General features: G+C 61.1%; 2 protein-coding genes across 2 annotated transcripts; one reads left to right on the forward strand and one right to left on the reverse strand.

Annotated features, from left to right (window-relative positions):
- Nucleotides 1-113: 113 nt before the first annotated feature.
- LOC127385499 (dispanin subfamily A member 2b-like) lies at nt 114-1,503 on the reverse strand. The gene is made up of 2 exons (XM_051621307.1): nt 1,159-1,503; nt 114-613 (listed from the first exon to the last, which is right to left on the reverse strand). The coding sequence occupies exons 1-2, from the start codon at nt 1,360-1,362 to the stop codon at nt 416-418; spliced, it is 402 nt and encodes a 133-aa protein (XP_051477267.1). The 5' UTR covers nt 1,363-1,503; the 3' UTR covers nt 114-415.
- Nucleotides 1,504-4,557: 3,054 nt separating this feature from the next.
- Nucleotides 4,558-26,472, forward strand: B4GALNT4 (beta-1,4-N-acetyl-galactosaminyltransferase 4). Its single transcript, XM_051622021.1, has 20 exons — nt 4,558-4,720; nt 14,480-14,586; nt 15,131-15,241; nt 15,781-15,876; nt 16,170-16,260; nt 16,630-16,730; nt 17,348-17,415; nt 17,869-17,947; nt 19,118-19,184; nt 20,578-20,721; nt 20,970-21,079; nt 21,399-21,499; nt 21,829-21,911; nt 22,243-23,497; nt 23,646-23,953; nt 24,200-24,353; nt 24,690-24,762; nt 25,143-25,296; nt 25,885-26,011; nt 26,216-26,472. Exons 1-20 carry the CDS (start codon nt 4,570-4,572, stop codon nt 26,328-26,330), a joined length of 3,495 nt encoding a protein of 1,164 aa, XP_051477981.1. The 5' UTR covers nt 4,558-4,569; the 3' UTR covers nt 26,331-26,472.
- The last annotated feature ends 1,074 nt before the right edge of the window (nt 26,473-27,546 follow it).

Here is a 27,546-nt window from a genome sequence, read left to right on the forward strand (position 1 = left end):
CAGGAACACTTTCCCTCTCTAGGCATGTCCTGAGGGCAGACACTCTCAGCCAGCCAAGCTGAGTGGGAGGACCCTGAACCACCCCACCTTCCCAAATACAACCAAGCTGGGGCAAAAGTGAAAGAAAACTTTATTTGTAACAGGAATTCTCTGTGCTTCTCCTTAGGATTATTCCTAGAGATACTTGGGGCTACAAAACCAGAGTGAAGCGGAGGTGTCTCCAGGTACTTCCAGAGAGGGCAACACTAGGAGCCCTCAGAGAGGACTTAGTGGAGGCTTTAAGCAGCAAGGAAAGTGGGACCCCGGCGGACTCCAGGGGCTGCATGGAGGACATACATCCCCCCCGTGCCTGAGGGGCGAGGGGGCTCCTGGCAGGTGGAGGGGGGGATGGTCTGCCCACGGAGCATGGGAGAGGCTAAGTGGAGCCGAGATAGGTGTGATCCGTAAACTGGTTGTTGTAGCGGATGAAGGTGATGGTGCCGCTGGCGAGCAGGGCGATGATGAGGATGACGAGCAGGATGTTGAGCAGCAGGGCCGTGATGTTCAGGTACTTGGCGGTGGAGCCGTAGCTGAGGGCCCCGCTGAAGTCACCCAGGAGTTTTCGGTCCCTGGACTGGGGGGAGGCAGAGGGGAGAGTCAGTGGGGCTGGGAGGAGCCAGCAGAGGGAGATGCCCCGGGGGGCTGCGGGCTGCAGCCAGGTGGGAGAGGTGCTGGGAGGGCTGTGCAAGCCTGAGCTGGGTTGAGCTCCCACCCAGAACACTAGGAGTAACCTGGCGTGCCAACTGCCCCAAAGCCTGCCAGAGCTTCCAGTCAGGGCTCTGTGGGGCCAGGGCTGCATGGGCTGGGGGAGCTCTGTGTGGTCCATTGGGCACCCTCGGGTCTGGGTCTCTGGGGGATCCATGGGGTTCTCTGAGCTTGGGGGCTTCCATGGGGTCCACAGGTTTCCCGGGGCCTGGGGACACTGTGGGCTCCATGGGGCACCCCAAAGTGGGGGCTCTGTGCAGTCCACAGAACTCCCTGATTTTGGGGTCTCTATGGGGTCCATGGGTCTCCCTGGTCTCAGGGGCTCAGAGGGCTCCCCGGGACCACCCCCACCGCACCGCACAGGAGATGCCAGGGCTCCCGCCGTCCCCCTGGCCCCCCGGGGGACCCTCTCACCTTGACGGAGAAGACGAAGGCCAGGAAGCCCAGGCAGCAGAAGTTGGCATACAGCGTCGTGCAGAGGGACCAGACCAGATGGTCGCGGGGAGGCGGCTGCGGCTGCGGCTCCACCGTCACCACCGCGCTCCGGGGCAGCTTATCCATGTCCAGATCCTCGGAGAGGGGCTCGTAGGGCGGCAGCGCTGGCGCGGGTCGCTCCATTGCGGCGGGTCGCGGCTCGGCGGGGGCTGCGGGAGCGGGCCGGGAGGCAGGACGAGTTTCGTTTCCCCGGGACGCAGGACTGGGCTGACCGGCAAGTCCGGGCCCCCTTGCCAGGGAGTGTCCCCCGCCCCTCCGAGCGGCAAGCGGCCGTCCCTCCTGGCTGCTTCTTCGTACCCGTCTTGCTGTATCTCCTTCCTTCCTTGTTCACTTCTTTCCCCCCTTGTTTACGCCTCCTTTCTTCAGCCTGATCTTTCCCTCTTTCTTCACCCTCTTCTTTGTCCCCTTCTTCGCCCCGTTCTTCACCCCTTTCTTTGCTCCCCCCTTCTTTTTGTGCCCCTTTTTTCTTTGGCCCCATTTTCCTTGTGCCCTTCTTTATTCATCCCGTTCTTTGCCCCCTTCTTTATTCCTTTTCTATCACATTCTTTCTTCCTTCTCTCCTTGTCCACTTCTTTGCCCTTTCTTTTTTCCCCTTCTTTCTTTCCCCCCTTCATTCCTTCTACCCCTTCTTTGTCCCATTCCTCCTTTTCCACTTCTTCACCCCCTTTTTCTTTCCCCTCTTATTTGCCCCCTTGTTTTCCCCTTCTTTCTTTACCTCATTCTTTCCCCTTTCTTTCTTTGTCCCCTTCTTTCCTCATCCCCCTCTTTACCTGCCTCTTTGCCCCCTTTTTTCCTTCCCCCTGTATCTGTTCCCTTTTCTGTCCCCACCCTGGGGTGGCCATCTGGGGTGAACCACGAGCATTTGGGGGTGCTTGGTGCGGACACCCCAGACAAGCAGGGATCCCCTTGTGCCCCTCTCCCGCAGTCTGGATTTTTGGGGGGAGCGGTGGAAGCCAAGGGGGCTGCAGCTTCAGGGTCCCTCAATTTTCTGACTCCATGGAGACAGGCTGTGGGCAGAGGCGGCCCTGGCTGGGATCATCATCCCCTCGTGGATCGCTGCTCCCTTCATTTTTGGAGGAGGGTTTTTCCTGGAATAGTCGGGGCTGAGCAGATCCCTGGCGTGGGCCTGGAGTCATGCAAAGTGCTTGGCTCTGGCCCTGCCTGTGGAATTCCCGAAATCCTGCTGCTGTGGGGGAAGAGCTGCTTTGGGCAGCACCTTGATGGGCCAAGTTTGTTCCCCCTGGCTCTGTCCCCTCTGAGTGACAGCCCAGTACAGGGTCCCAGCAGCCGGGGAAAAACCCTGCTCTTGCCGAGGGACCCAAGTCCAGGTCCAGCCCCCACAAATATGGGATGGTGTCACTTGTTGGGGACATGGTTTGGGACCCATGAAAAGCCCTGTGCTGGGTCCCCAGTGTCCTCCACAGGGCAATTCCCTTCTCTCACTATGACACCAACTGGCCTTTGTAGGACAACAGTCTATTCACTTAGTTAATAACTATTAACTTTGTTAAATTCAGGGACAGCTCTACCCTGGGAATAGGGACTTTGCTTCTCAGAAGTTACAAGCTGTCCCCAAGGGATAACAGATGCCTTGAGAAAACCAAGATGATGTCAGCACCCTGAACCTCTGATACATCGGAAGAGTGGCTGGGAGTGATTAGTTAACTGGGCTTGTGTCTAGAGGGTACAGGGATGTAAAAGCGCATTCGGGGGGTCCCAGCTGAGCTGGGCCTCCTCACAAGTAGCAAGATTTGCTCTTGTCATTCCATACTTCATGCCCCAGCATCTCTCCTTGGTTGGCATGGGCCAGTCATTGATTTTTTCGCGATGTCCTAGCAGCATTCCCAAACCTCCTGAGCCCCTCCAGGGCTGCTGGTGGGATGGGAAGAGGCTGAACTTGGGTCCCCTGGCCCGAGGCTGGGCAAAGAGGCAGCCACCCCCGCTCCCTTTGCTAGGGAGATGCAAAAACCAGGGGGAATAAGGGCTTCCTCCTCCTGCCGGGGCAGCCCTGCCAGCCCCCGCTGCCAGGCTCGGGGCGGGTCCGCTTCCCAACGAGCCCCGAGCTCGCCGCTTTCCCCGCCTCTTTGTCTATTTGGCTTAATTACGAGCTAATTAATACCTTCCAGATCCGTAAGGCAACGGAACGCAGGGACGCGCAAGCCAGAGCAGTGCTGCCCTCTAGTTTTCCCGGCGGTGAGTGTATTTTTTTTCTCTAAAACGGATTTCTCGCGTGTTTTTTTTTTTTTTTGTCCGAGCCGCGGGCCGCAGCGAGGAGGAGCCGCTGCCTCAACTTGTGGAGCGGGAAAGGAGTTTTAAAAAAATATAATAAATTAAAATTCGGGTGTTTTTCGCCACGGCGCTTGGGAGGGAAAAACCAGCCCGTGCAGCGGGGGAGTGAGTTGTGGCCGGTCTCAGCCCGGCTGAGCAACCCGGCCCGGCGGGCAGGACCTGACGGCGAGGCCTGGGGCCGTCAGCGTCATTAGGTCTTGTTGTTAATTACCGTTCAGCTTCGCACAGGGCGAGCGACGGCCTTCACGCTGCCAGGCGGAGCCGGCAGCTGAGGCGGCCCCGGGGGTCCCAGCCCCCTTAGGGTCCCTACACCCAGTGAGGGGGATCCCAGCCCCCCATGGCCCCGGGGGTCCCCGCACACAGCAGGGGAGGAGCAGGGGGGATCCTGGCACCAGCGGGGGGCATCAGGCACCCGCCCGCGGATCGAGCCGGGCCCCGCAGTCTCCGCCACCGGGGAACGCACCATCCGGGCGGCGGGGGGAAGGAACCCGACGGGGCGGCCACGCCGAGGCCCGCGTCCCCCGTCCCGCCGGCCTGGCCGGGCCCCGCGGCACGGAGCGCCCTCCCTGCCCCCCGCTCGCCCTCCGCCCGGGGCGGGGGTCCCGCCGCCCCGCGCTCCCGCCGCCCCCCGCCCCGCATGGCCTCGCCCGCCGCGGGGCCGGCCCGTTGGCCTGAGACGCGCGGCGCCTCGGCAGGCTCCGCCCCCGCGGGGCGCCCATTGGCCGCAGGTCGGCGCCTCGCGCCTCGCGATTGGCCGGAGGCGCCGTCGCTCTGGCGAAGGGGGCGGGCCCGGCGGGGCGGGGCGGGGGCCGGACGCCGCTCATTCATTCCCAGGCGCGGGGGCTGGCGCGCCGGGCGGCGGCGATGCGGGGGGCGGCCGGGGGGCACCGGGGGGCCGGCGGGCACCGCGTGGCCGGGGGGCACTGCGCCGAGCCCCGCCGCCGCCGCCCCGCTGCCGGCCCGTAACCAGCGGGCTCGGCGGGGGGACCGATGGGCCGGGGGTAGGCCGGCGGCGGCAGGGGGGGCGATGCGGGCGGCAGGATGCCGCGGCTCCCGGTGAAGAAGCTCCGGAAGCAGCTGAAGCTGCTGCTGCTGCTGGTGCTGCTCACCTTCGCCGTCTGGTTCACCTACCTCCACATCAGCCTGGTGCGCCAGGGCCGCGCCCTGCGCCTCCCCTTCGGCTACGGCAGAGGTAACGGTTCCCCCACGTCTCTTCCCCCCCTCACAGTCGGGGGGAGCAGTGGCGGGGCCCTTCCGGACCCCCGTCACCCCTCGGTGGGGTTTGGGGTCTGCCCTCGAAGGTGGTGGGTGCCCTCTACCAGTCCGGGCTTTCAGAGCATCCTCCTGGCTCTGCTGCCCTCCCAGCTCCCCAGGGACGACACCCCCTTGCCCCCCCAGTTCCCCCGGGGGTGTGGGACCCCCCGCTCCCACCATCGCCCAGCACCCCGGGATAGGACCCCCGCCCCCTCCATCCTCCACCGCCCAGGTGTTTTGGGGAGAGCGGGACCCCACCTCAGCCCCGCGCCCTTGCGCTGCGCTTTCAGGGATGGGGAAACCGGAGGAGACCCAGGAGGGACCCCAAACCGCCTGGGGGTTCTTCATTCCCCCCCTCGATCGGCTCCGTCCTCATTTCTGTGCTCGCCGCTTGGCTGCGGTGACAAAGAAAACCATTTATAGCCGCTGGGAAGGGGCAAGCCCAGCACTCCCGTCCCTTCCCAACACTTTCCCAGCCCGTGCTGCTTCATCGGGAAAAAAAAAATAAACAGATCCTTCCTCCTCCAGCCCTCGGGATGCAGCCGGAGATGCTCCCAGGGCCGCTCCCGAGGGGCAGGCACTAGCACTCGCCCTATCCCGGCGCCGAGGTTAATCGCTCCCGGTTTTACCCTCGCAGACCTTCTTGGGCGGCATAAAAGCTACATGGAATATTCGCCGGGTGAAGCTGGAGCGGTGACGTTTGTGGTGGGGCTGAACTCGCCGAGCGGTTTTTGGTTTTTGTCCTAAAATAATGAGAAAGAAATGTGAGTCGGTGCTTATTTAGGCAAGAACTGGCTCTCTGGAGCGGGTCGGGTCAGACCCTGGAGGCTGCTGGAGTCTCTCTGCCGGCAAACCCCGAGATTCCCACCGCAGCAGCGTGAGCCTGCACATTTTGGGGCCTTACGGCTAAATGGGGATAATGCTCGTTAAGAGAAGCAGGAAATGAGGCTGCTCGTGCATCGCCTGGGAGGAGGGGATCGCGGGAGCCTGTCCCGCTCCTGTCCCGCCGTCCGTGGGAAAGCCGCCAGTCAAACCGCGGTGATCCCGATGCTCAGGAGCGCCGGGTCCGCCCTCTCCCGGGACCGGCATCCTGGAGCAGGGGGGAGATAGTGCGGGATCGCCGTCCCTGCGGGATGGCTGGCTGTGAAAAACCGTGGATCAGGATCCTCCCGGGGTCGGGATGCAGCGGCGGGGGCTCCAGCGGGGCAGAACGCACCGAGCCCTGCCCGTGTGCCAGTCCCCGCTCCCCTCCGACCTGCCCTGCATCCCGGCCCCTCGGGATGCTCCGAGGGGGACCCGGAGGGTTTGCTGCAGCAGCCGGGAGAGGCTCAGCCCTGCTCCGGCTCCTAGTGGGAAAACCCTGCGGCTGGAGGGGGTCTGTGGGAGATGGGGAAAGACATGGGGATGGCACAACGGGGTCATGGTCTGGGATGTTTCCCCCTCCACCTTGTTGGAGTTAAAGACATCTTTGTGCCATGGTGGGGGGAATAGTTTGTGTCCAATGGCCTGGGGTTCCTGCTGTGGAAGAGATGGGCTTGGCTCCCCTCCAGCTCCCAGCTTAGGCAGGAGACACCCCCCAGGCCATTGGCATGTGTTATGTTCCCAAGGGAAAGCAGCTGATACTCGATATTCCCTGAGGCTTAGTGGGTGTCCCTGGGCTGGGGTGATCTGGGGTGAGGGTCACTGTGCCCTGCTGGCTCCATGTCTCCTTCCTTCTCCTGGATCCTTGGGATCTGTGGGGAGCTCTGGTGAGTCCTGCTTTCAGATCCCATAGGGATGGAAGCAGGAATTGGTGGCAGGAGAAGCCGTGGGGTCTTCCATCATCACTGCAGGGTTCTGTGCTCCAAAAGGTGTCTGGGATTTTGGCCCCCATGAGCCCGACCCTGCCTGCCTGCTGCTGAGGCTGCCCGGTGTGTCAGCTGGCAGAGGGGGTCTGGAAAAGGGCAATTCCCATTAAATGAAGTGTCACCTGCAGAGATATTGCTGGAGGGTGATGGTGCAGGGCATGAGGCTTTTTGGTCGTCTGGGGAGGTGCAAGGTGGGGAGGACCAGGCCAATGGTGGCAGGGGAGTCTGTGCAGGCTGGGGAGCACAGCAAACGTGCGGGAGGGTTATCCAGGGGGTACCAGTGTCCCCTTGGCTGTCACTCCTGGAGCACCTGGGGACTTGGCTGGCAACTGTCTTGGTGGTATGTCCCTGGTGAAATAACCCCCCCTTTTCTATCTTCTACAAGTAGATAATTACCCTTCTCTGCCTAATTGAACACACACATTCCTCATCTGGAATAATGAGGCCATTACGGTGTTCTCCCAGCTGGAAACCGCTCGGAGTCAATGGGGTGGAAACGCTGGCGTGCCAGGTGGGAAGGCAAAAGGAGAGGAAAGGAAGAAAGGGGGGGAAAAATGACAGTGAGAAGGGCATGTGGGCAGGGGTGGGGGCTGCCCTGCCACCCACTGGCTGGGGAGGGGGTTTGGCACGTGCTGGGAGCCAGATTTGGCAGGGTGTGTGTCGTGGGGTGTGTGTTGTGGGTGCTGAAGCCAACTCCCAGCTGGAGCAGGAGGAAAACCCAGCCGGGTTGTTGATCCCCACAGGCTGCATGTCTGGCTGCCTGGGTCTTCCTGGACACGGTTTGGAAGAGCTGCTGGCACACGGGAGCAGGGACACCCCCTGTGTGGCCAGGGGCTCCCCAGAGCACTCTGAGCCTTGTCCTTGCCTGTCCTTCCCAGGCCCTGTCCCATGGGATCTGACACAGGGAAAGCAGGAAGGAGAAGAGCCCCTCTTCTTTGGGATCTGGCACAGGGAGAGATGGAGGGAGAAGGTTCCCTCTCTCCTTTGGGATCTGGCACAGGGAGAAGGTTCAGGATGGTACTTGGCTGCATTTTCCCTGAGCTGCCAGGGATAACGTGGCTCTTTTGGATGGAGCTGCTGCCACAGGAGCTTTGATTTTAATTGGGATGCTGAGATGCTGCAAACTGTGGCAGGTTTCATTCCTTTGTCAGGGAGCAGGTAGGGAAGAGGATGGAAAAGAGTCCTTTGCAGAGGAAGGGCAGGGGGGTGCAGGGGAGCCTGTCTGCTGCTTTTCTTCTTCTTGCATCACCCCCTTTTCCATCCCTGCTGGAAAATGCTGCTTTCCCTGGACAGACCGCCCCCCCCCCCCCGCCTTTGGCATGGGGTCCTGATGGCAAAAGGGGGGTTTGGAGGCTGGGGCTGGGTTTGGTGTTACTGGGATGGTTTCTCCAACTGGGAAGCCCTCGTCCTCCTCACCAGGCTGTGGCCTCCTCTGCCCTGGGCTCCTTGCCCTGCTCCTCTCAGGTGTCCCTGAATCAGCTCTTTGTCACCACGCTGGACCTGCCAAGAGCCAGGCGGCTGGAAAAGGAGTCGGACGGATGGATGGACAAACGAGCCCTGTCCTTGGGTTGCAGAGGGGAGGAACTGTGAGCACCTTGGGACTTTTTGGCAGGTGATGGGGGAGAAGTATGGGAAAAATCTGGCACGTGCCTATTTTGGGTAATTGAAAGGCAAAAATTTGTCTCTTTAAAGACATGTTGGGCTTCAAGCCACCTCCCCCAGTCAGGCTGTGCCTGTTCCCCCTGGCACCCTGTTATCCCTTGGGATGCTTTGTCCTTTGCTTTGCCCTCTGGGAGCTGCGTGGTCCCTCCCCAGGGAGGGTGGATGTTGTGGCTGTGTTTGTGGCTCTGGTTTCTGCAGATCCCCAGGCTTGGGGGGATGGTTTTGGCATGTGTATCCATGTGGGATGGCTCACTGGGTCTTGCTGGACCTCAGTGGTGGCAGAAGGAGAAGAAAGCAGAGCTCTCTGTCCCTGCATTGCTCCCCAGCCATGGAGGCTCTTCCAGGACCCAGCAGTTTAAGTGCTTTCAAAAACATCTTAAAAAAAGACATGAAACAACCAGATATAAATATTCTCCATCCCCTTTAATGTGGGCATTTGCTGTCAGATGGTTTCCTGCCCTGTTTTCCTTCTCTCGGGGCTGCTTTTGAAGTCTCCTTTGACTGCAGAGCTGTTGGTGCTCTGCAGCGAGCTGGGGTCACTGGTCACCTCCTCCGTGCCTGGGAGAAGGGCGGATCCGTATGGAAGTGGCCTCTGGAAATCTCGGCCAGCCAAGCGCTGGGGCGGTGGGTGGGTTCCCCTCCCCTCCGGCTTTCCTCCTCTGGGGCGGAGCTGAGCAGCTTTTGGAGCAACCTGGAGAGGGCATCCCTGGCTCTGCTCATCCAACACAACATCCCAGAGGATTCAGAGCTTTGCTCTCCGGCTGTGTCCCCGGCTGCCGGGCTGGGAGGGATGCGGGGAAGCCGTTGTGTCCCCAGACTGGTGCCAGCTGCACGGTCACTGTCACAGCTCTCTCTGTGCTGCCGGCTTCAGCACCAAAGAGATCAACCAGGGTGTTGACTTTTTACTAGGAAGCTGCTCTGCTCCGAGAGCGTAGCTGCTGTGCCCCTGGAGCTGGCACAAAACGGAGTGATGCTGGAGGAGATGGGGAGCAGGGGCCAGCAGATGCACCTTGAGGTGTGAGCTGGGGGGAGACGGGGGAGGTGTGGGTGCTGGTGATGCACAGGAGGGGTTTGGGACCCCGTGGGGGTGTGGGGGCTGCCCCTCCTGGTGGGTGTCAGTCAGCTGGAGCAGGATCGTGCTGCTCCATCGCCAGCCCTCAGCATCTCACATCCATTTCCATCCCAGCAGCCGAGCGGGAGGTCCCGGGGCGGGTGAGCAGCAGCAAAGGGCTCCATCAGAACGCTGCCACCTCCGCTGTGTCTGGGTCTAAATGTCACCTGGCTTCATGTCACTGCTCCTCCCTGCTCTGTCACAGCAGGGGGACCCTGCACAGCCCCAGGGGCTGAGCCACAAGGGATGGGCTCCACTTTCTGCCCTGTGGCACCATCCTGGGAGGACGTGCTGGGGCCAGGAGTGGTCCTGTGGGCTGCTGCCCTTGGTGTTGCAGGGGAAAACGGGAGCACTGGCAGCTCTCTGGGACACCAGAGCCTGGGGAGGGCACTTCTCCTCCCTGCTGCCCCTGCAGAGGTAGATACCCCCGGCAGGGGGAAGGCAGGGAGGGATCAGCCTGAGTTCCCAGGGGTGCAAACCTGGTTCAGCCCTGTTGCTTTAGCAGCTGTGGATCTGGGGCCTCTTCTGGCTGGTTAAGGATATGTTGGGCAGAGCCCTGCTCCCCGTGCTGCCTCCTTCCCTGCCCTGGGAAGGCTTTGGAGCTGGCAACTGAGAATTGCCATTCTCTGATGCTCAGGATGGTCCTCCCCACTCAAAAATCAGGCAAAGCCTTGGGATGCTGGAAAACATGAGGGTGTCAGAGCTGGCTGCTCTGGTGGGTTCCTTCTCCAGGCCAAAAACGAGGAGCAGCCCCGTGCCCTGGGGATGTGTAGGTTGGAATGATGTTATTCCTTGGGATGAGCAGCTCAGGACTGGCACTTATCCTGCATCTCCCACCATCACATCCCTCGGCATTGGGATGTGCTGGGAAGCAGCTTTGGGATGCTGAGGAGAGCAGCATATTCCAGGCTTGTGCTTCCTGGAGTGGGGAAATACTGCCTCCAGCTCCAGTTTGGACCAGGGGGCTTGCATCTGTGGGGATGCTTCATGTTCTGGTTGCTTTTCCCCTTGCCTTTCCCCATCTCCTGTGCACGGGGATGCTGCTGCTTCCCAGCCTGTTGTTTTCCCAGGAGGTCAGGGTTCCCGGAGGTTGGGATCTGGGTTAAGATGCACCTCTGGGCACACATAGGTGGTTCAGGCAACCTGTTGTCACCCTGTCCAGGGGCATTTCAGGGCTGGAGGGTGGTGAGGCTGCTCCCTGCTGTGCTGAAAGCAGCTTCGGCATCTCCCACCCAGTGCGGGTTTTGCTGCTGGAATGGGAAGAGGCAGGAGAGCAGATGTTCACCCCCAGGGGGGATTTCTTGGAGTGCAGAACTAAAATCCATCCATCTCTGTTTCCATCTCTCAGGTCATGGTTTGCCAGCCACAGTAGCTGGTAGGGAACCATCAGCTCTTGGTGCTGAGGCTTCCTCCCTGGCATGGGTGTCTCTGCTGTCTGTGCCAACCCTGTCCCTTTGGCTTTTTTTTAAGCATGAGATTTTTTGAAGTTTGAGCTCAGACATGATTTTTTTGCTTGAATGTTGTAGTTTTCCCAGTCCTGGCCAGTTCACCTGGAGCTGGGAGCTCTGCAGGCAGCCAGGCTTAGGCAAGGGATGGGCATGGGGGGGCTGAAGGGGATGGGGACTCCCCCAAGGGCTGTGTTACAGTGGGATGTGACTCCTGGTGACTGACTGATCACTCCATGTCTGTTCTGGAGCATTAACCTGGTGGGAAAAGAGTTGGAAATAGTACAGGGGCCGTGTCCTGAATCCCAGCCAGCCCAGGTGCTTGGCAGCTCAGGGCTGGGCTGTGTCATTTCTCCTCTCGCTGGCTGAACCCAGGTGCTTGGTGCCCTTCAGGGTCTGTTTGGGGGGGGAAAAGAGAGGGAAGAAAGTTCCTGAGGGTCTGCAGCTGTTCCAGAGGCTGATCCCAAAGGAAGAGGTCTTGCCCCTGAGGGCTCAGCACCACTCAGCGGGACACAGCCTGGGATGTGTGGGATGGGAGGATGCTGGGCGGTCCTGGGCGGCCCAGCGCTGTGCCCACTACTGTCCCCAGGGGTTTCCATCCTTGTGTGGGATGGGGAGCAGAGCTGCTGCTGGAGATGGGCAGACCATGCCAAGGCATTTTGGGAAGCCCAGCCCAGGTCCTTTTGCAGATGCTCCTGTGCCAAGGCAGCCCGGCTCGCTGGGCTGTGGTGGGGTTATCCCTGGGGCGTGGGTCTGGGAATGTGGGGGGTGAACACGGATGAAGCTTGCAGCCAGCGACTGCACAGGGGGAGACTCGTTAGAGCAATAAGGAGATGCAGGAGGAAGTGTAAGTGAGGAGCATCTCTAACCACGTGGGAAGGTCTGGAAAGGGTCCAGTAAAGCTGCCGGAGAACTCCCGGCTCCGAAATCCACCCGAAGAAAGGGGCTGTGTTCAGGGTGAGGGAGCTGCGTGTGCCGCCGGCCCGGGGGGGGGGCAGGGGCTGCTGTCTGAAAGGCCCCTCTGTGCTTCCCAGAGAGGGGGAGGCAGCACGGGGGGGTCCCTGTGGCCGTGAGAGACCCACCAGTCCCCGGAGGCCTCGCCCTGCTCCCTGCGCCCTGGGGCCCGTCCCGTGCTGTCTGGGGGCCCCTGTGACTCCAGCTGCTGGTCCCCTGCATCTCCTGCCCCTCCTCACCTGGCTCTGGAAGTGTCAGTGTCACTCCTGTGCCCGTGGGGGAAAGAGCTCCCAACGCATCCCAGTGGGTCCTGTGCTCGTCCTGCAGACCTGCCCCCATCCTCTCCCCTGGCCTGTCCGTGTCTCTCTGGTCCTTGGGAGCAGGGAAGAGGTGGGTGAGCAGCGTTGATGGGCACTGGGGGAGGCTGGGGGAGCAGCTGGGCAGGGCACAGCTCAGGGTGAGCCCGAGGGTGCTGGGAGGATGCACGGGAGGAAACAAACCCCTTTCCTCTCCTGGTGCCCCTACCTTGCTGCTGTCTCACAGGGCTGAGGTTCTGACCAAAGGGGCTCCATTTTTTGGAGGGGCACAAAGCCTGGCTGTTGGTACCTGGTTGGATGCTCCTTCCCTTTAGGGGGACGTTTCTTTCCCGTTTTCTCCCCAGGCTGATCAGTGTTTGGGTGTTGGTCTGAGGTTCCACTTGACTTTCCTGCCCAGTATTTGACTTGCAGGTGGATAAACATTGGCACAGAACCTGGGAGCCTCTTTCCAGGGCTTTGCTGGAGCTTTTGCTCCTCCCGGGATGCAGATGTCTCTCGGAGCAAGCCCTTGCCTCCTTGCTGAGAAGAGGGAGGGTTTTTCTGGAGTTGCTTTTGAGCCTCAGTGTTCCCCAGGCCCCCTGATAGCAGTGGTGGGATCTCGTTTAAATGCAAACCAATGTGGGCACAACAAGCCCTGTCCTGCTCCATCACGGTGGCTCGAGCAGGTCCCTGATGGAGGGAGGTGGGAGGGAGAGTGAGCAGGAGGCTCATGGCCCTGGGGCTTGGGAGCCTTCAGGGATGGAGCCTGTGTAGCCTTGTTGGGGAACGTGTGGCTTTTTCCCACCTTTGTTCCAATTTATATCGAATCATCTCTCTCCAGTTTACCCAGTGCCTTGTGGTGGGGGCCCAGCCCTGGGTGTGGTACCTGGAGGTGGGCAGGAAGGGGGATGTGCATGTCCAGCCATCCCTCGGGATGCAGCCGGGATGTGCTGGCTCAGGTTTGCTCACCAGCGCCTTGGTGGCAGAGGCTGCTCCAGGGGGTCAGTCTGCCCCGGGGAGAGGACCTGCAGCCTGGCACCCCTGGCCTGCACTGCCAATGGATGCTGGGCTGGCAAATCCCATGGGAGACAGGGGCACCTCCTCCGAGGCCGGGAGAGGTGCCCGGAGCGGGTGCTGAGGGGCTGGCCGTCGCACCCCGTCCCTTGGCAGGTCCCTCAGGAGCACTGAACTCATCCTCATGGCTGTGATTCCCACAGATCAGTGTGGGAAGGGAGTAACGTGCCGGAGCAGTGGCATCTGCAGCCTTGGCAGGGCAGGGATCAGCTGTATTCCCACCGCTGTGCTGGCAGGAGCAGTCCCAGGAGGGATGGGGGTCTTGAGGGTGGGGGAGATGAAAGTGCTGGATCTGGTCCTGCTCCTGCATCTCCCTCTGTGGGGCTGCAGGAGGAATGATGTGGGGATGGAGCTGGGCGAGGGGAGGAGGTGGCAGGGAGCTGCCAGGATTGCACCGGAGCTGCCAGGGCTGAAGAATGGCCGAGAGCAGAAGAAGGGGCTTTAGAGCTTAATTTCCTGTCCCCGCGGTGGGGGTGGGATTTGTGCTGCCATCTCCAAGGAGACGCCGGCTGCGCGGCTGCTGGAATGCTAATGGGCTGGGAGGCAGGGCTGTGGGGCTCCGGGGGCACCCCGAGCCTGTGGCCAGGCTGTGGGGTCCAGAGCCGCCCAGCATCTCCCACCCCAGCTCCCAGCCTGTTCCTGTTGGGGGGTGGGAGCCCCCAGAACTGGCTGTTGGGGCGATGGGGGTCATCTTGCCCTACTCTTGGGTAGGGCTGTTATTTTGGGGGAAGTTGGTTATTTGAATGCTGGTAAGTGAGGGCAGATTAACCCAACCCTGCCCTGGCAGCCGGGGCAGATGGGGTGAGCAGCAGAGGGGGGCAGTGGGTCGGGAATAATTAATGCAGCACGTGGTAATGAAGTTGTCTGCGACGGGGCTGTTAGCAGGGCAATTAGGGGTGGGTAGAAGGGCTTGGGGAGGATGTCTGGGGGGCTGAGAGCTGGGGGGCTTCAGGCAGACCCATGGGATGCTCCGGGAGAGCTGGGTATGGAGGGGCAGGGGTGCAGGGACACGTTCCCAAGGATGGACGTGGAGGGAGATCCCATGGGAGCTGATCCTGGTCATCGGTTACGTAAAGGGCCCCGAGCTGGGCTGGAGGGGGGGGTGTGTGTAATTAAAGCCGGTGCTAATGAGCTGCCACAAGCTGCTTAGTGCAAATGTAACGAGGGGAATGGCAGCCAGAGCCCCCCCGAGGGTGTCCCCGTGTCCCTCCCTGCGCGAGCCGCGGTGCCCGTCCCCGTGCTGGGCTGTCCCCGAGGGGCAGCAGGTGGGACGGGGGGGGCTGGGGGTCACTGCTCTGCTCCCCCCAGATGGCGAGAGGCCGGGGGAGGTGGCGGATGGTGGCCGGCGGGCGGCGGCAGCCCGGGCAGCGGCGAGGAGGAGCCAGGCCCAGGAGTCCAGCGAGGAGGAGCCGACGGTAACGGCAGAGCTGGGGAGGGGGCTGGGGAGGGGGCTGGGCCACGTTCCCTCCCATGGCCAAAGAGAGCAGGGTGCTCCGGGCCTTGTCTGGATGAGTAGACCCAAGGATGGAGAGGGCACCTCTCTGGTTCTGCTCGACAGCCCTCAGGGTGCACAAAAAACCCCACTGACCCTGTCTGCAAACTGTCACCCACCCAAACACGGGTGGGTGTAGAGATTTCTTTGCTCTTTTGGAGATGGAGCCCCAAAGGCTCTGTTTTCCAGTAGCCCATCAGACAGGGCAAATATTTTGGCTGAACAGAAAACTCACTGTTTTGGAGAAGTTTCCCTCCTTGGCAGAGGAAGGGGAACAAGTTTAGTTGGAACATTTTGAAACTCTGCTCCCTGGGACACCTTGCCAATATTTTTCTGCCTCCTCCTGCCCCTCATTCCTTTGTCCTTGGAAAGCTTTCACCTTGGTCTGGAAAGGCTTGGCATCCCAAAGGAGACGTGTAGGTCTAGAGAGAACTCCCCACCTCCCATCTCCCCTCCTTCCTCTGCAGACGGACGGGCAGGACTTGGACAGCTGGTTTTCCAGAAGCCAACAGCCCAACCGAGCAACCACCCACCCCAAACTCAACCTGACCAGGCAGGCTTTGCCCTGGAATGAGCAGGTAGGTGGGCAGGGAGCAGCAAAGGGGGTGATGGTGGAGGAGAAGGTCCCTGGAGGACCCCCAGCCTCTCGCTGGGGAGCCCACATGTCCCTGCAGTGAGCCAGGTTGCAGAGCCATCTCCAGCTGTCCTCCCTCCTGCTCTCTATCACCCTTCTTAGAGGCTCTGCCTGGTCCTGGGGTCAACATGGTGCCCATGAAGATGAGCTCCTTGCAGCAGCCCCCCTCAGTCTGTGCAGGTGTGCGAGGGGACATTTTCCTGATTGTCTTATCTGGAATGGTCCAGACAACATCCCTTGCCCACGTGTGCTTGGGAGCCAAAGGAGCAGCAGCAGGAGGGTTATCTCCTGGGGGCTGGCATCCTGACCCTGGGGCTGGTGCAAGGGTAGGAGCTCAGCCCTTCCTCAGTGTCACTGCAGAAGAGCCAGGGTCAGGCAGGTGACATCCCTAGGGCTTGACATCCATGTCTCAGCCTGCCCTAATGCTGTCCTGGTGGGGGACGTGAGGAGGACATCCTGCTCACCTCCCTCTTTTGTCCCCAGTACAAAGGGAAGGCCAACCTGCACGTCTTTGAAGACTGGTGTGGAGGAGCTGTGAGGCACCTAAGGAAGAACCTCCATTTTCCACTCTTTCCCCACGTGAGTCCCAGGTCTGGTGGTGATGGGTTGGCTTGTCCCTCCCTGGGTGCTGCTGGATCTCCACTGCCTGCAGGCCTGGTCTTCAAGATCTTCTCTTGAAGGTTTTTAGGTTTGTTTCAGGGCAGGTAATTCCCAGCAGAGCAAGGGTGGAGGGAGAAGAGGGTGGTGATGGGACCTCCCTGTCCCCTCTGGTGCTACGGGCACAGGACCCTGGGATCTCAATGGTTGGTGAAGCTGGTGCAAGGCATCAGGCTGGGCATGTTGGTGGCTTCAGCCTGGTCTCTCCTCCACAGACTCGCACCACAGTGAAGAAGCTGGCTGTGTCCCCCAGGTGGAAGAACTATGGGCTAAGGATTTTTGGCTACATCCACCCCTTCAAAGATGGTGAGTGGTGGAGCTTGGCCTCTCCTCCTCCTGCAGCAACATGGAGAAGTGGTCTCCTTCCCCCCTCGGCCACATGAGGACAGAAGGGCTCTTGGGGACCGTGCCCAGAGCTCTGGCTCGTAGGCAGCAGGGTCTTTCTGGAGCAAAGACCCTTTTCCCTGGCTGCTTCAGAAAGAGGTGAAGCCCCCATCCCATCAGGACAGAGCCACGATGTGGGGTCTGGGGTCACCCCACCACCTCCATCCATCCATCCATCCATCCATCCATCCATCCCTGTTTCCCCACCTGCCAGCGAGGCGTGGGGGCTGGGCCCATGCCACCAGCACCACGGGGTCCCTCTGCCACCACCTTCTCCTTTGCCCTCCCCAGGGGATTTCCAGTTTTCGGTGGCATCAGACGACAATTCCGAGTTCTGGCTCAGCTCCGATGACAGCCCGTCCAACTCCCGCCTGGCTGCCTCCGTGGGCAAGGTGCGGACCCTCTCCTCCCTCGGGGTGCCCCCAGGGGCCACCCTCAGAGCCCCCTGGGCACCCCTAGTGCTCTGCTAAGGATGGTGCAGCCCCCGGGTGCTCATTCTGCCCCCACGGGTCCCACCCCAGGGGGCAGGGTCTGTGCAGGGCTGGGCCAGGGGCAGCTCCCTGGCTTCTTGGCCCCCTTGGGAAATGCCAGGGGCTTTCAGCCTGGTCCCATCTCTGCCCCCATTCAGGCCTGCTTGGGCTTCTGAAGGACCATCTGCCCCTTGGTCCCCTCCTAGTTGCAGCAAAGACCAGCTGATGCCCCAGAACAGGGGATTTAATATTTACTCCTGGATTTTCTTGGCATTAACTCCTATAACTGGAAACCCCATGGCCCGTCCTCGTACCCATGTGTTTTTGGGACCTTAGCATTTGCTGGTGACAAGTTCTGAGTGCCACCAGTGCAGGCCCTGGGACAGAGTTGCTGGGATGTCCTCCCACCCTTCTGCAACATGGCCTGGAGCCTGAGGGAGGTGGAGGAGATGCTCACGGCCTGGTGGGGTTTGGGGCTCGTGCCCCCTTGGCCTGTGGTGTCCCTGGGGCTCTCACAGGCTCCTTCTCCCTCCTCCCAGCTGGGGACTGAGTGGACGGCGCCGGGAGAGTTCACCAAGTTCAGCTCACAGGTCTCCAAGCCTCTACGGTGAGTGTGTCCTGGCTCCTGCTGCCCATCCTGGCTGGATGGAGATGGAGCTGCTGGCTTTGCACTGACTCTGACCAGTTCCTCCTCCCTGAGAGGACACCCCAGCCATGGTGCCTCCCCGAGGGACACGTGGGGTCTGGGCTGGTCCCGAGCTCCACCAACCATTCCCCCAGGTCCATGGCTTGAAAGTGCTGGGGGCTGCAGCCACCTCTGCAGGTGATGAGGTGGGGATGGGGCATCCCCTGATCTCATGGAGCTTCTTGCCAGTGGGATGGGGGAGCAGATACCACATTGTGCTGCTGTCTCCTTGCCCCAAGAAGGTTTAGCCACATGAGAGCAGGACAGAGGGTTTCCTGAGATGGCCCCTCTAGCAGAGGAGCCACCATCTCCCAGGTGGTGGGAGCACTCGGGTCGGTGCTGGTTCCCTAACCAGCTTCTCCCCCTCCCGTGTAGCCTCATGTCCTCCAGGCGCTACTACTTCGAGCTGCTCCACAAACAAGACGACAGAGGTTCAGACCACGTGGAAGTTGGTGTGAGTAAAAGCTCCCACGTGCTCCTTCCCGGGCTTGTCCTGCCTGGAGCTGGTGTCAGGGCTCTTCCTGGTGTGTGTTAAAAGGCTTTTACCCTGCAGCAGAACCACAGTTTCCCCTCCTGTGGCTGCTGGTGACTCTGTCTGCAGAGGGGACAGGTCACTGTTGCTCTGATGGAGCTGGGGCTTGTCTCCCCATCTCCCTGGGCTGGTCCAGGGATGCCTGGCATGGGCTGCGTTTCTCTTTCCTCATCCCACCCTCTCCTGCCTATGACCTTTTGGGAGCTGAAGTCCCTCCCCTGTGCTCCTGCCCTGCTGGTGAGCTCCTGTCATGGATGCCAACAGTCCCATCCCTTCTTCTCCTTGGTCTTCTGCAGGAGGGACTGGCAGGGGGGGGAAGGTCCCCGAGGGCTTCTTCTCAGAGGAGCTGGTGGCCACGGGTGAGGAGAGCCCAGACCATGGCTGCTCAGAACCCACCACGCTGGCTCCTGTCCTGAGCTCTGGGGTGGGAGAGGTGGCCAAGCTGGTCGGTCCCTTTTTTTCTTCCCCTCCCTTCGACATCCCAGGAGTTTCAAATCTGAACTTGTCTGCCTTGGCTGCACAGCCCTGGCAAAGCCTGGAGCGTGTGTGTGTGTGTGGGGAGCTGGGGCTGTTGCTGGGAGGGGAAAATGTTGGCTCGTTAGCAAAGGTTTCCTTTCTCCCAGCAGTCATTAATCACTGGCGCCCAGCTCCTGCCAGGAGGCTGACACCCCCTTCCCCTCCCAGCTCCCTCTCCCCCATCCAGATAAGATCTGCCTCTCTGCTGTGAAAAACAAACAGAGGGGGGAGAGGTGTTTTTGCTGGAGGGAGGGAAGCCTTTCAGATGTTCAGAAAGAAATAACAACAACAGAAAAGCAGGACCCTAATGCGTCTCTCCCCGGGGGTGTGAGGGGCCTGTCAGGACAAAGGCTCAGGACGAGCTTTTCAAGTGCAGGGAGTTAAATCGGTGCAGGCAGCTGTGAAGACCCTCTTAAGGCAACACAAAACCCCTCTGCTGTTCATGGAGACCCCCTAAGGCAGTGCCCACCCTCCGATGGTGATGGAGGACAGGGACCCATCCCGGGAGGCAGCAGCTGCATCCTGACCCTCTGCTGCCCCCCCCTCACTTTCCATCTCCTTTTCATTTGTTCCTAGTGGCGCGTTTTTCTCCCCAGCTTGAAGTTCGAAGTAATTGACTCTTCCTACATCTCCCTGTACACAGGTAAGGCCGTGCCCAGCTCCAGAGGGGGCTGCACCTCTTGGTGCAGCTGGGGAGAGGCGGCACCAGAGCCCGGGGTGGAAACCAGCTCCTGGGAAACCAGATCTCAGCCTCTCAAACCCACCAGAGCTTCTGCTGGGTGTAAGGAAGGAGGCAAAGGGCTGCGGTGGGTAGGGGTGATGCTGGGAGCATGCTGTGACTTTCCTAAAAATGGGATGTGGAGGTGACTCCCTGTGGAAAGGCAGCTCTGCTGGTGCCCCAGCCCCATCCCTGCAGAGGAGCAGGGGAGCTGGCTCCTGGCCCTGAGTTACGAGGAGCTGTCATGTGAGCAGGGATGGATGGCTCAAGCTTTAATTAAATCTATAGATCTTCTGCTTCCTGCCCCTTTCCCTGGCAGCAGGAAAGGAGCTGATAGATGGGGGCTGCAGGGCTGGTCATCAAACATGCCCTGGAAGGGGTCGATGGAGCAGGAGGGGACAGGCAGGGATCGATGGGGAGAGCAGGGCTGGAGGGGTATGGCTGGTATCGACATGTGAGATGTGCAGCTAAACTCCTCCCCACTACTGTCCATCAGGGCTGGCTCTTCCCTCCTCTCTTTCCCCCTTCCCAGCTCCTCCAGAGCCCAGGAACATCCCAGGGCGAAGCCACATCACTGGTGGGAGCCCATCCCCATGGCGTGGGGGCACCCACAGTGTCCTCCTCCCCTCCCTCCACTGGGGCCTGTGGGGAGCCCTTCCCTGTGGCAAGCAGGAAGATTTGGGGCTTGGGAAAGGGGATCCTCTGCCCTCCAGGACCCACCTGCTTCCCTGCAGCCCCACAGCAGGCAGAGCTGCCTGGGAAGGGCTCGGGGCAGGCAGTTCCAGTGGCCAAGGTGACCGGAGCAAGGTGACCTCCCTCCGGGAGGTTCTGGAGGCTGGTTGATGGCCAAGGACAACATGCCACCCTCATCCCTGAGCAGGAGGCACAACCAGCTCGTGTTGCATTGACCTGCACTTCCACGGGGAAGAACATTCCGGTTGAATTCCCATGTCCTTGGGAGTTAAAGTCCCAGAGCGTTCCCACCCCTTGTTTTTGGTGAGAGCTGCTGTAACCAGAGCCAGGGCTGCCCAGCTGGGATCAGTTGTACCCTCATCCTCTCGGTGCTCATTAGTTGATGGCAATAATAATTAGGCTGATTAGCCACAGGGTCTGGAGGGCTTGCCCTTGTGGGTTTGCCCTCCTGTAAACACAGCAGCTTCCCTTGTCCCCCTGGGAGCAGGAGGAACCCACAGTCCTCTGAGCCCTCATGGTGGGAGGGATGGGGAGGTTGGGAAGTGCCACCCAGGAGGATGCTCCCAGGGTGATGCTCCATCCACGAGTGCTGGTGGGGTCCAGCCCCTGTCCCTGCCTTCTCCAGACGAATCCTCCCTGAAGATGAACCACGTGGAGCACATCCCACAGACCTTGGCCAGCCACAGAGGGAGCTACCTCTGGGAGGCTCAGCGAGATGAGCATGGGGCTGACATGCTGAAGTCTGACCCCAGGGACACCTTCTTCCTCAGTAAGTGGCTGGGACCAGACCCTTGCACATCTCCATGGGGTTCTGGGGGAGAAAGAAGGCAGGACCTGGCTGCCACAGGCACCCAGAACCTCCCTCCTGCCTTCTGCCCATCTCTTGGGGGGAGGCATGTCTGTTGGGGTCTGTAGGGGGGCAAGCAGGGATGGTTTGGGCTACAGACTGTTGGGTGAGTTGGGCAACAGAGGTGGTCGGGCACGGCTCAGGGCTGAGCCACAACTGCTCCTCCTCAGCCCCTGCCATCGAGGCCTCACGAGTGGAGAACGTGCTGGTGCCCTGTGCCTACAGCCCCACCTATGTGGTGAAGGACTTCCCCATCGCCCGCTACCAGGGCCTGCAATTTGTAAGTGTCTCCCTGCAGTGGGGATGGGGCCAGCTCTCGTGTGGTGCGGCAGAGCACTTTGCCCCCACCCTGGGGCAGGGATGTGTCCCCCTGGTTAAAACTCAGGACAAGATGTCCCTCGCTGGAGGATCAGGCCTGAGCTTCCCCATCTTGACGTGGAGGGGTTTGGGTTAAAAGCCCCGTGGGGTGTGTGAGATGCTGGGGGTCACCTTGCTGTTGGGGGGCTGTGCTGGTGGCCTGGGGTCCCTGGCTCTTGTCCCTGCTGGCCCCCATGAGCCCACCCTGTGCCGGGGTGACGGCAGCGTGGCCATCCCCCCAGGTCTACCTCTCTTTCGTGTACCCCAACGACTTCACGCGCCTCACTCACATGGAGACAGAGAACAAGTGCTTCTACAGGGAGTCCCCCCTCTACCTGGAGAAGTAAGTGTTGGGGGGCTGGTATTTGGGGAGGGGAGGACAGGGCTGATGTTGACAGGGCACTCAAAGAGCTGGAGAAATGCTGCTGTGATGATGCAGCCTCTGCTGTGTCCCCAGGAAGGGCCACCTCCTGGCTCTTTCCCCATCTCTGGGGCACGTAGCAGCTTGAGCCCTGGCAGTGCTCCTGGGTTTTGGGAATCCCAGCTCCCTGGAGAGCTGGGTTGTGCCTGCCCTGCAGCTGGGGATGTTCCTCACGTGTGTGAGAGCACGTCCCTTCACCTGTGCACCCCACCCTCACCTCGGGGACCTCACTTGTCCTCTCCCTCTCCCAGGTTTGGGTTTTATAAGTACATGAAGATGGATGAGGAGGAGGAGGATCCGCGCCAGCGCGCCTTTCTGTTCCTCAGCCCAGACAGTGAGTCACCCCTGGCAGCTTTGGGCATCTCTTGGCAGAGTGGCAGGGGGCTGAGCCCCCGGTGTGCCCACCCATCTTCCAGCTGGAAACCCTTCCTCTTGCTCCCATCCCTCCCTACCCTTGTCCCAAGCCCCTCCCCAGCTTTCCTGGAGCCCCTTCAGGCACTGGAAGGTGCTCTCAGGTCTCCCTGGAGCCTTCTCTTCTCCAGACTGAACACCCCAACTCTCCCAGCCTGTCTCCAGAGCAGAGCTGCTCCAGCCCTCCCAGCATCTCCTTGTCTGGGGGCAGCAGGATGACCCTCAGGGTATTTACCTCTGGCATTACTCCCTAGATTTCCTAGAGGATGAGGGTGAGGAGGAGGAAGGAGTGGACAGCCCTGAGCCCACAGACCCACCTCCCACAGCCAAGGAGAAGAGCTTTGGGCCAGTACCTGGAGCCAAAGGGAAAGGGACCCGGCCGGTCACCGGGGGTTATGGAGATGACCTGGACTACTACAGCTTTGGCCGCAGGCAGGGCCGGGCAGGGGCTGAGCCCAGCACGCCTGGCCAGCTGGGCAGATGGAGCACGTCCCTCCAGGCCAGCACCAGCCCAGGAGCCCTCCCCAGGGACCCGCGGGGTGAGGAGGACACGGGTCCTGCTGCAGAGCGGGTCCGTGGGCGGGGGCTCAGTTGGTTACCCCAGGATCCCAGTGAGGGTGAGGAGGATGAACTGGGGCTGCTGGCATCTACAAAGCGTGCCGGGGCTCTGAGCCTTCAACCCCACCTCTCTGTCCCTGTCTTTGGTGACAAAGCCAAAACACTGGGTGCCAGCAAGCCCGCCACACCTAAGGAGGACAAAAAGCCCCCAAAAGCCCAGGAGAAGGTCTATGTGACCAGGCTGCAGCCGGGTAAACGCAAAGCCCCGGCCCAGGAGCCGGCCTTCCCCGGCATCTTCCTGTACCCAAAGCCACTGAAGAGAGTCCATCTTCGCTCCAGGACCCCTCAGAAACATCCCCCCTCCTCCAGCAAGCTCCGTGCCATCGCTGGCCGCCGGACCCCCTGGCTCTTGAGCAACATCTCCAAGGAGAGGAGCCCTGCCCGGCGGAAGGGTGCCCGTACGGGTGGCAGGAGGTGGGAAGGGCCATCCCAGCTGGGGACCGAGCGGCGGGCACTGCCCGGCCTCCTGGCCCTGGGGACCGAGGGGCTCTTCATCAGGGAGACCCGTGAGGACACGACTCCTGCCCCAGGCAGGACAGTGGCCACCACCAATTACAGCTCCTCCGAGGCGACACGGGTGACATCCTTTCTGAAGATGTCAGAAACGACGGCGTCTCAACAGGAGGAGGGAAAGGGCCAGGAGGAAGAGGAGGAGGAGGAGGAAGAGGTGTCGGACTACAGCTACGAGACCGGGGAGCTGCAGCAGAGCTGGCTGGAGGACTCCATCAACTGGCAGAGGACGTTCAGTGTCAGCTCGGTGGACTTCGAGCTCCTGCGCTCCGACTGGAACGACCTGCGCTGCAACGTGTCGGGCAACCTGCAGCTGAGCGAGGGCGAGGTGGTCGACGTGGTGGCGCAGTACATGGAGAAGCTCAACGAGAAGAACGGAGGGTAGGGAGGGGAGGGGAGGTTTGGGGATGTGCCTTTGCCCCGCCTGGGGAGCTGGGTGGTGGGTTCAGGCCAACCTCTGGAGGAAGGGAGCTGTGGGGAGCAGAGCTCGTGGTGGTGGAGCTTTTAAGTGCTTCTCCTTTCCCTGTAGCATCTACACCCTCCTGAGGATCATCAACGTGGAAAAGCGTCGGGACACGGCGCGGGGGAACCGCTACCTGCTGGAGCTGGAGCTGGCGGAGCGGGGCCAGCGCACGGTGCGGCTCTCCCAGTACGTCTACGTCCTCCTGCACCAGGGCAAGCAGGACGACAGCGCCGAGGCCAACCCCGAAGGACCAGCCCTGGGGGCCACCGAGACCCAGCCCAGCACCTGGAGCCTCCTCTATGGAAAACCTGTCCTGTGCCAGCCCCTGCAGCTCAGCTGGAGGCAGGACGTCATGGTGCACTTCGTGGTACCCGGTAGGTGACAGCAGGACACGTCTCTCCAGGGTCTCTGCTGCCCCCTCTGCTCTCCTGTCCTCTGGCGAGAGGACGGCAACCCCTCTGCTCCCCAGTTGCACCCTCCGGGCTGGCCTAAGGGTGATGAAGTTCTCTGTTCTCATGAGATGTTGAGGCTCTCATCATGAGGGGTGTTTTGGTTGGGAAGGGGTTGCTCTTGGGACCCAGGTGGTGAGCCTGAGGGATGTTTGTGGCTGTGTCTGGCAGTGAAGAACCAAGCCCGCTGGGTCCAGCAGTTCATCTCGGACATGGCCCACCTGTACGAGGCTACGAAGGACGCCAACTTCAATGTCATCCTGGTGGACTTTGACAGTGATGACATGGATGTCGAGAAAGCCCTTCAGGATGCCCGACTGCCCCGGTAACCCACCCTCACGAGCTCGGGGTCCCACCCTACTCCCCTGGAGGCTGCCAGGGAGGTCTGTGGCCACCCTGCTGCTCCTTCCCCAGCCCATCTAGGTCTCTGCCTCACTGCCCCTCTTCTCCTCCTCCTTTTTGGGGTTTAAACTTGTTTCCCATGTGGAGGAGTCAGAAATGCAGAAACTCCCTCTGCCTCCCCGGCGGACCCTCAACATGAGCTGTAGGCACCTGATCCCCCTTCTGAGAAGGTCCCATCCCCTTGCCAGTGGTCTCTGTCCCCCTCTTGGCTGTGTCCCCTTTGGCCACCAGCACTGACCACCCTGCCCTCTCTCCTCAGGTACCAGTACCTGCGGCGCACGGGGAACTTTGAGCGCTCAGCCGGGCTGCAGGCTGGTGTGGATGCGGTGGAGGTGAGCGGTGGGAGAGGGAGTGGAGAGAGAGGATGAGGTGGAATGGTTTTAAGCTGAAAAAGGGGAGATTTAGGTGGGATTTTAGGAAGAAATTCTTCCCTGTGAGGGTGGTGAGACCCTGGCCCAGGTTGCCCAGGGAAGCTGTGGGTGTCCCATCCCTGGAAGTGTTGAAGGGCAGGTTGGATGGGGCTTGGAGCAGCCTGGGCTGCTGGGAGGTGTCCCTGCCTGTGGCAAGGGGGTGGGACTGGATGGGCTTTAAGGTCCTTTCCATCTCAAACCAGTCTGGCATTCTATGATACGACCAGCCCCTGCCTTGGCTTCTCTGTCCTGGAGCTGTTTCACCTCTGATCCTCCCCGCTTGTGCCTGTCCCCTCCCGTAGGATGGGCACAGCATCATGTTCCTCTGTGACCTGCACATCCATTTCCCCAACAACATCCTGGACAGCATCCGGAAGCACTGCGTGGAGGGCAAGCTGGCCTACGCGCCCATCGTCATGCGGCTGAGCTGCGGCAGCTCCCCGCGGGAGCCCAACGGTGAGCGGGGTCCCCGGTGCAGGACCTGGGACACATCCCCCAGGACATGGAAAATGTCCCCCGGCCGCCCCAGGAGAGCACAGGAAGTGCAGCCTGACTTGGCTGCGTGGGGAGGGTGGGTTTGGTTTGTTCCAGCAAGGTGGGGTTCAAGAGCAAGGGTGCTCGGGGCATGTTGGGTGTGATGCCACCCAAAAAACCTCTGCTCTGGAGCCAGGCTGGGAGAGTTGGGGTGTTCAGCCTGGAGAAGAGAAGGCTCCAAGGAGACCTGAGAGCACCTTCCAGTGCCTGAAGGGGCTCCAGGAAAGCTGGGGAGGGGCTTGGGACAAGGGATGGGATGAGGGTGAAGGGTTTCAAGCTGAAAGAGGAGAAATTGAAATGGGATCTTGCGAAGAAATCCCTGTGTGGGATTTTAAACCAGGCTGTCACCCATTGCATCCCTGGGGGAGGGTGGCAGTGATGGGGATGGATGCATGGGGGGGGGGGGTAGAGGGGTTGGGATGTTCCTCAGGCTTTGGGGTAGTGCAAGGTGACAGCCTGGGAATGTGGGGTCCCCCTGCACCCCCTGCCTCATTGCCCTCCCCCCTCCAGGCTACTGGGAGGTGAATGGCTTCGGCCTCTTCGGCATCTACAAGTCGGACTTTGACCGTGTGGGAGGGATGAACACGGAGGAGTTCCGAGACCGCTGGGGCGGGGAGGACTGGGAGCTGCTGGACAGGTGAGGCTGGGGGGCCCAGCACCCCCCAGGGCAGGGCTGCCCAGGTGGGTTTGGGTGTAACCCCTGGGAAACCCACTGTCCTCTCCATCGAGCAGGCTAAGGGCTGGGGCGAGGGGCACAGTGGCCCTTTGGGGGGCCTGGGCCTGTCCCCTTAGTCCCTGAGCCGCTGTCCCTCTGTCCCTCCCTCCATCCCTCTGGCTGCAGGGTCCTTCAGAGCGGGCTGGAGGTGGAGCGCTTGCGTCTCAGGAACTTCTACCATTACTACCACTCCAAGCGTGGCATGTGGAACGCCCGCAGCAAGAAGCCACCCAAGGACTAAGGCCCCGAGCCCGGCCTGCAGCCACCAACCCCCCGTGCCCCCCCGGTGGCAGGGCCACCACCGGGAGCCGCTTGTCCCTGAGCTGATGAGCCTTGGTGCCAGCACAGAGGGCACCCCTGGACAAGCCACGGTTATTTTGGGGAGTGGGGGGGTGGGGGGGAAGCGGGGAGGGCAGAAGCGGGTGGTGGTTTTTTTCTTAAGGGTCTAATTTCTTAGTCAGAAAGGAATTTATTATTAACTCATTAGCACCGGGACAGTGGCTGTCCTGCTGTCAGGAGGGGGGGACACTCTGGGCTGAGCCCCAGAGCTGGTGGGTCCCTGGGGGCTCTGCTGGGCTGGTGATGCCAGAGTGGGAAAAGTGTTACCCAAGCTCCCAGCTGGTGCTCACTCCACAGCCCCTTTGGGGCCTCCCTAAATGCCCAGTGCCTTGTCCCTGTGCCAGGCTGGAGAGCTGAGGTTGTTTTAGGGGAGTCTGTCGGTACACACAGGAGTGAGCAAGGGGGATATGAGTCTGCTGGGACTGCCCAAACCCTCACTGGAGCTGTGGAGCCACCATGGGGGAGAAGAGGGGTTTGGCTCTGGGGGGCAGAGCCCCTCGGCAGGATGTGCTGGTGTTGTCGGCAGAGTCTGGAGCAGGTACGGGAGCAGGGGGAGAGCAAATGACGTTTCCAAGCTAATTTCTGTGAAATTATGAGGTAGGAAGCTGTTTTCAGGAAGTTTTTGTCTGTTTTGAGGGTTGTTTGTTGTTTTGGTTTTTTTTATTCTTAAAAAATAAAATCAATGTCTTGGCTGGGATTTCCTTCCCCGGCCGTGCCCTCCTGCCTTGGCAGGGATGTTGTCCCCAGGCAGGCACAGGGCACTAGGAGCCAGGTCGTCCCCTGTCCCTCCCACATCCCCTGGTGGTGGCAGGGGCAGGGGAGCTGGGAGGACGCTCGGTGTGTGAAACCCCCGGGGCAGGGGGGGACGGAGCAGGAGGACAGAGATGGGACAAGGATCCGCCCCCGTGGGTGGGCGCGGGCAGTAGCGGCGGGGCAAGGGCCCCTCTGCTGCTCCGAGGAGGAGGAGGAGGCAGGAGCCGTGTTTGCGATGCGCGGACACACGCCCGGGCTTGCCGGAGGTTGCTGAACCTCCGTCCCACACCTGTGCCCCACCCGGGAGCTGCCCGCGGCCCCGCGCTGCGTGGGGGGCTCTGCCCGGTGCCCCCCGGGCTCGGGGA

The sequence above is a fragment of the Apus apus genome, chromosome 5, assembly GCF_020740795.1.
Source record: "Apus apus isolate bApuApu2 chromosome 5, bApuApu2.pri.cur, whole genome shotgun sequence".
In the NCBI taxonomy this organism is placed as follows: Eukaryota; Metazoa; Chordata; class Aves; order Apodiformes; family Apodidae; genus Apus; species Apus apus.

Bases quoted from the DNA above. Each gene is read 5' to 3' on its own strand.
- LOC127385499 (XM_051621307.1), bottom strand. From the start codon at position 1,362: ATGGAGCGACCCGCGCCAGCGCTGCCGCCCTACGAGCCCCTCTCCGAG. The intron at 614-1,158 runs GTGAGAGGGTCC...GCCTCCCCCCAG, and splicing joins CCTTCGTCTTCTCCGTCAAG to TCCAGGGACCGAAAACTCCT.
- B4GALNT4 (XM_051622021.1), top strand. From the start codon at position 4,570: ATGCCGCGGCTCCCGGTGAAGAAGCTCCGGAAGCAGCTGAAGCTGCTG. The intron at 15,242-15,780 runs GTAGGTGGGCAG...TTTTGTCCCCAG, and splicing joins CTTTGCCCTGGAATGAGCAG to TACAAAGGGAAGGCCAACCT. The intron at 23,498-23,645 runs GTAGGGAGGGGA...CTTTCCCTGTAG, and splicing joins CTCAACGAGAAGAACGGAGG to CATCTACACCCTCCTGAGGA.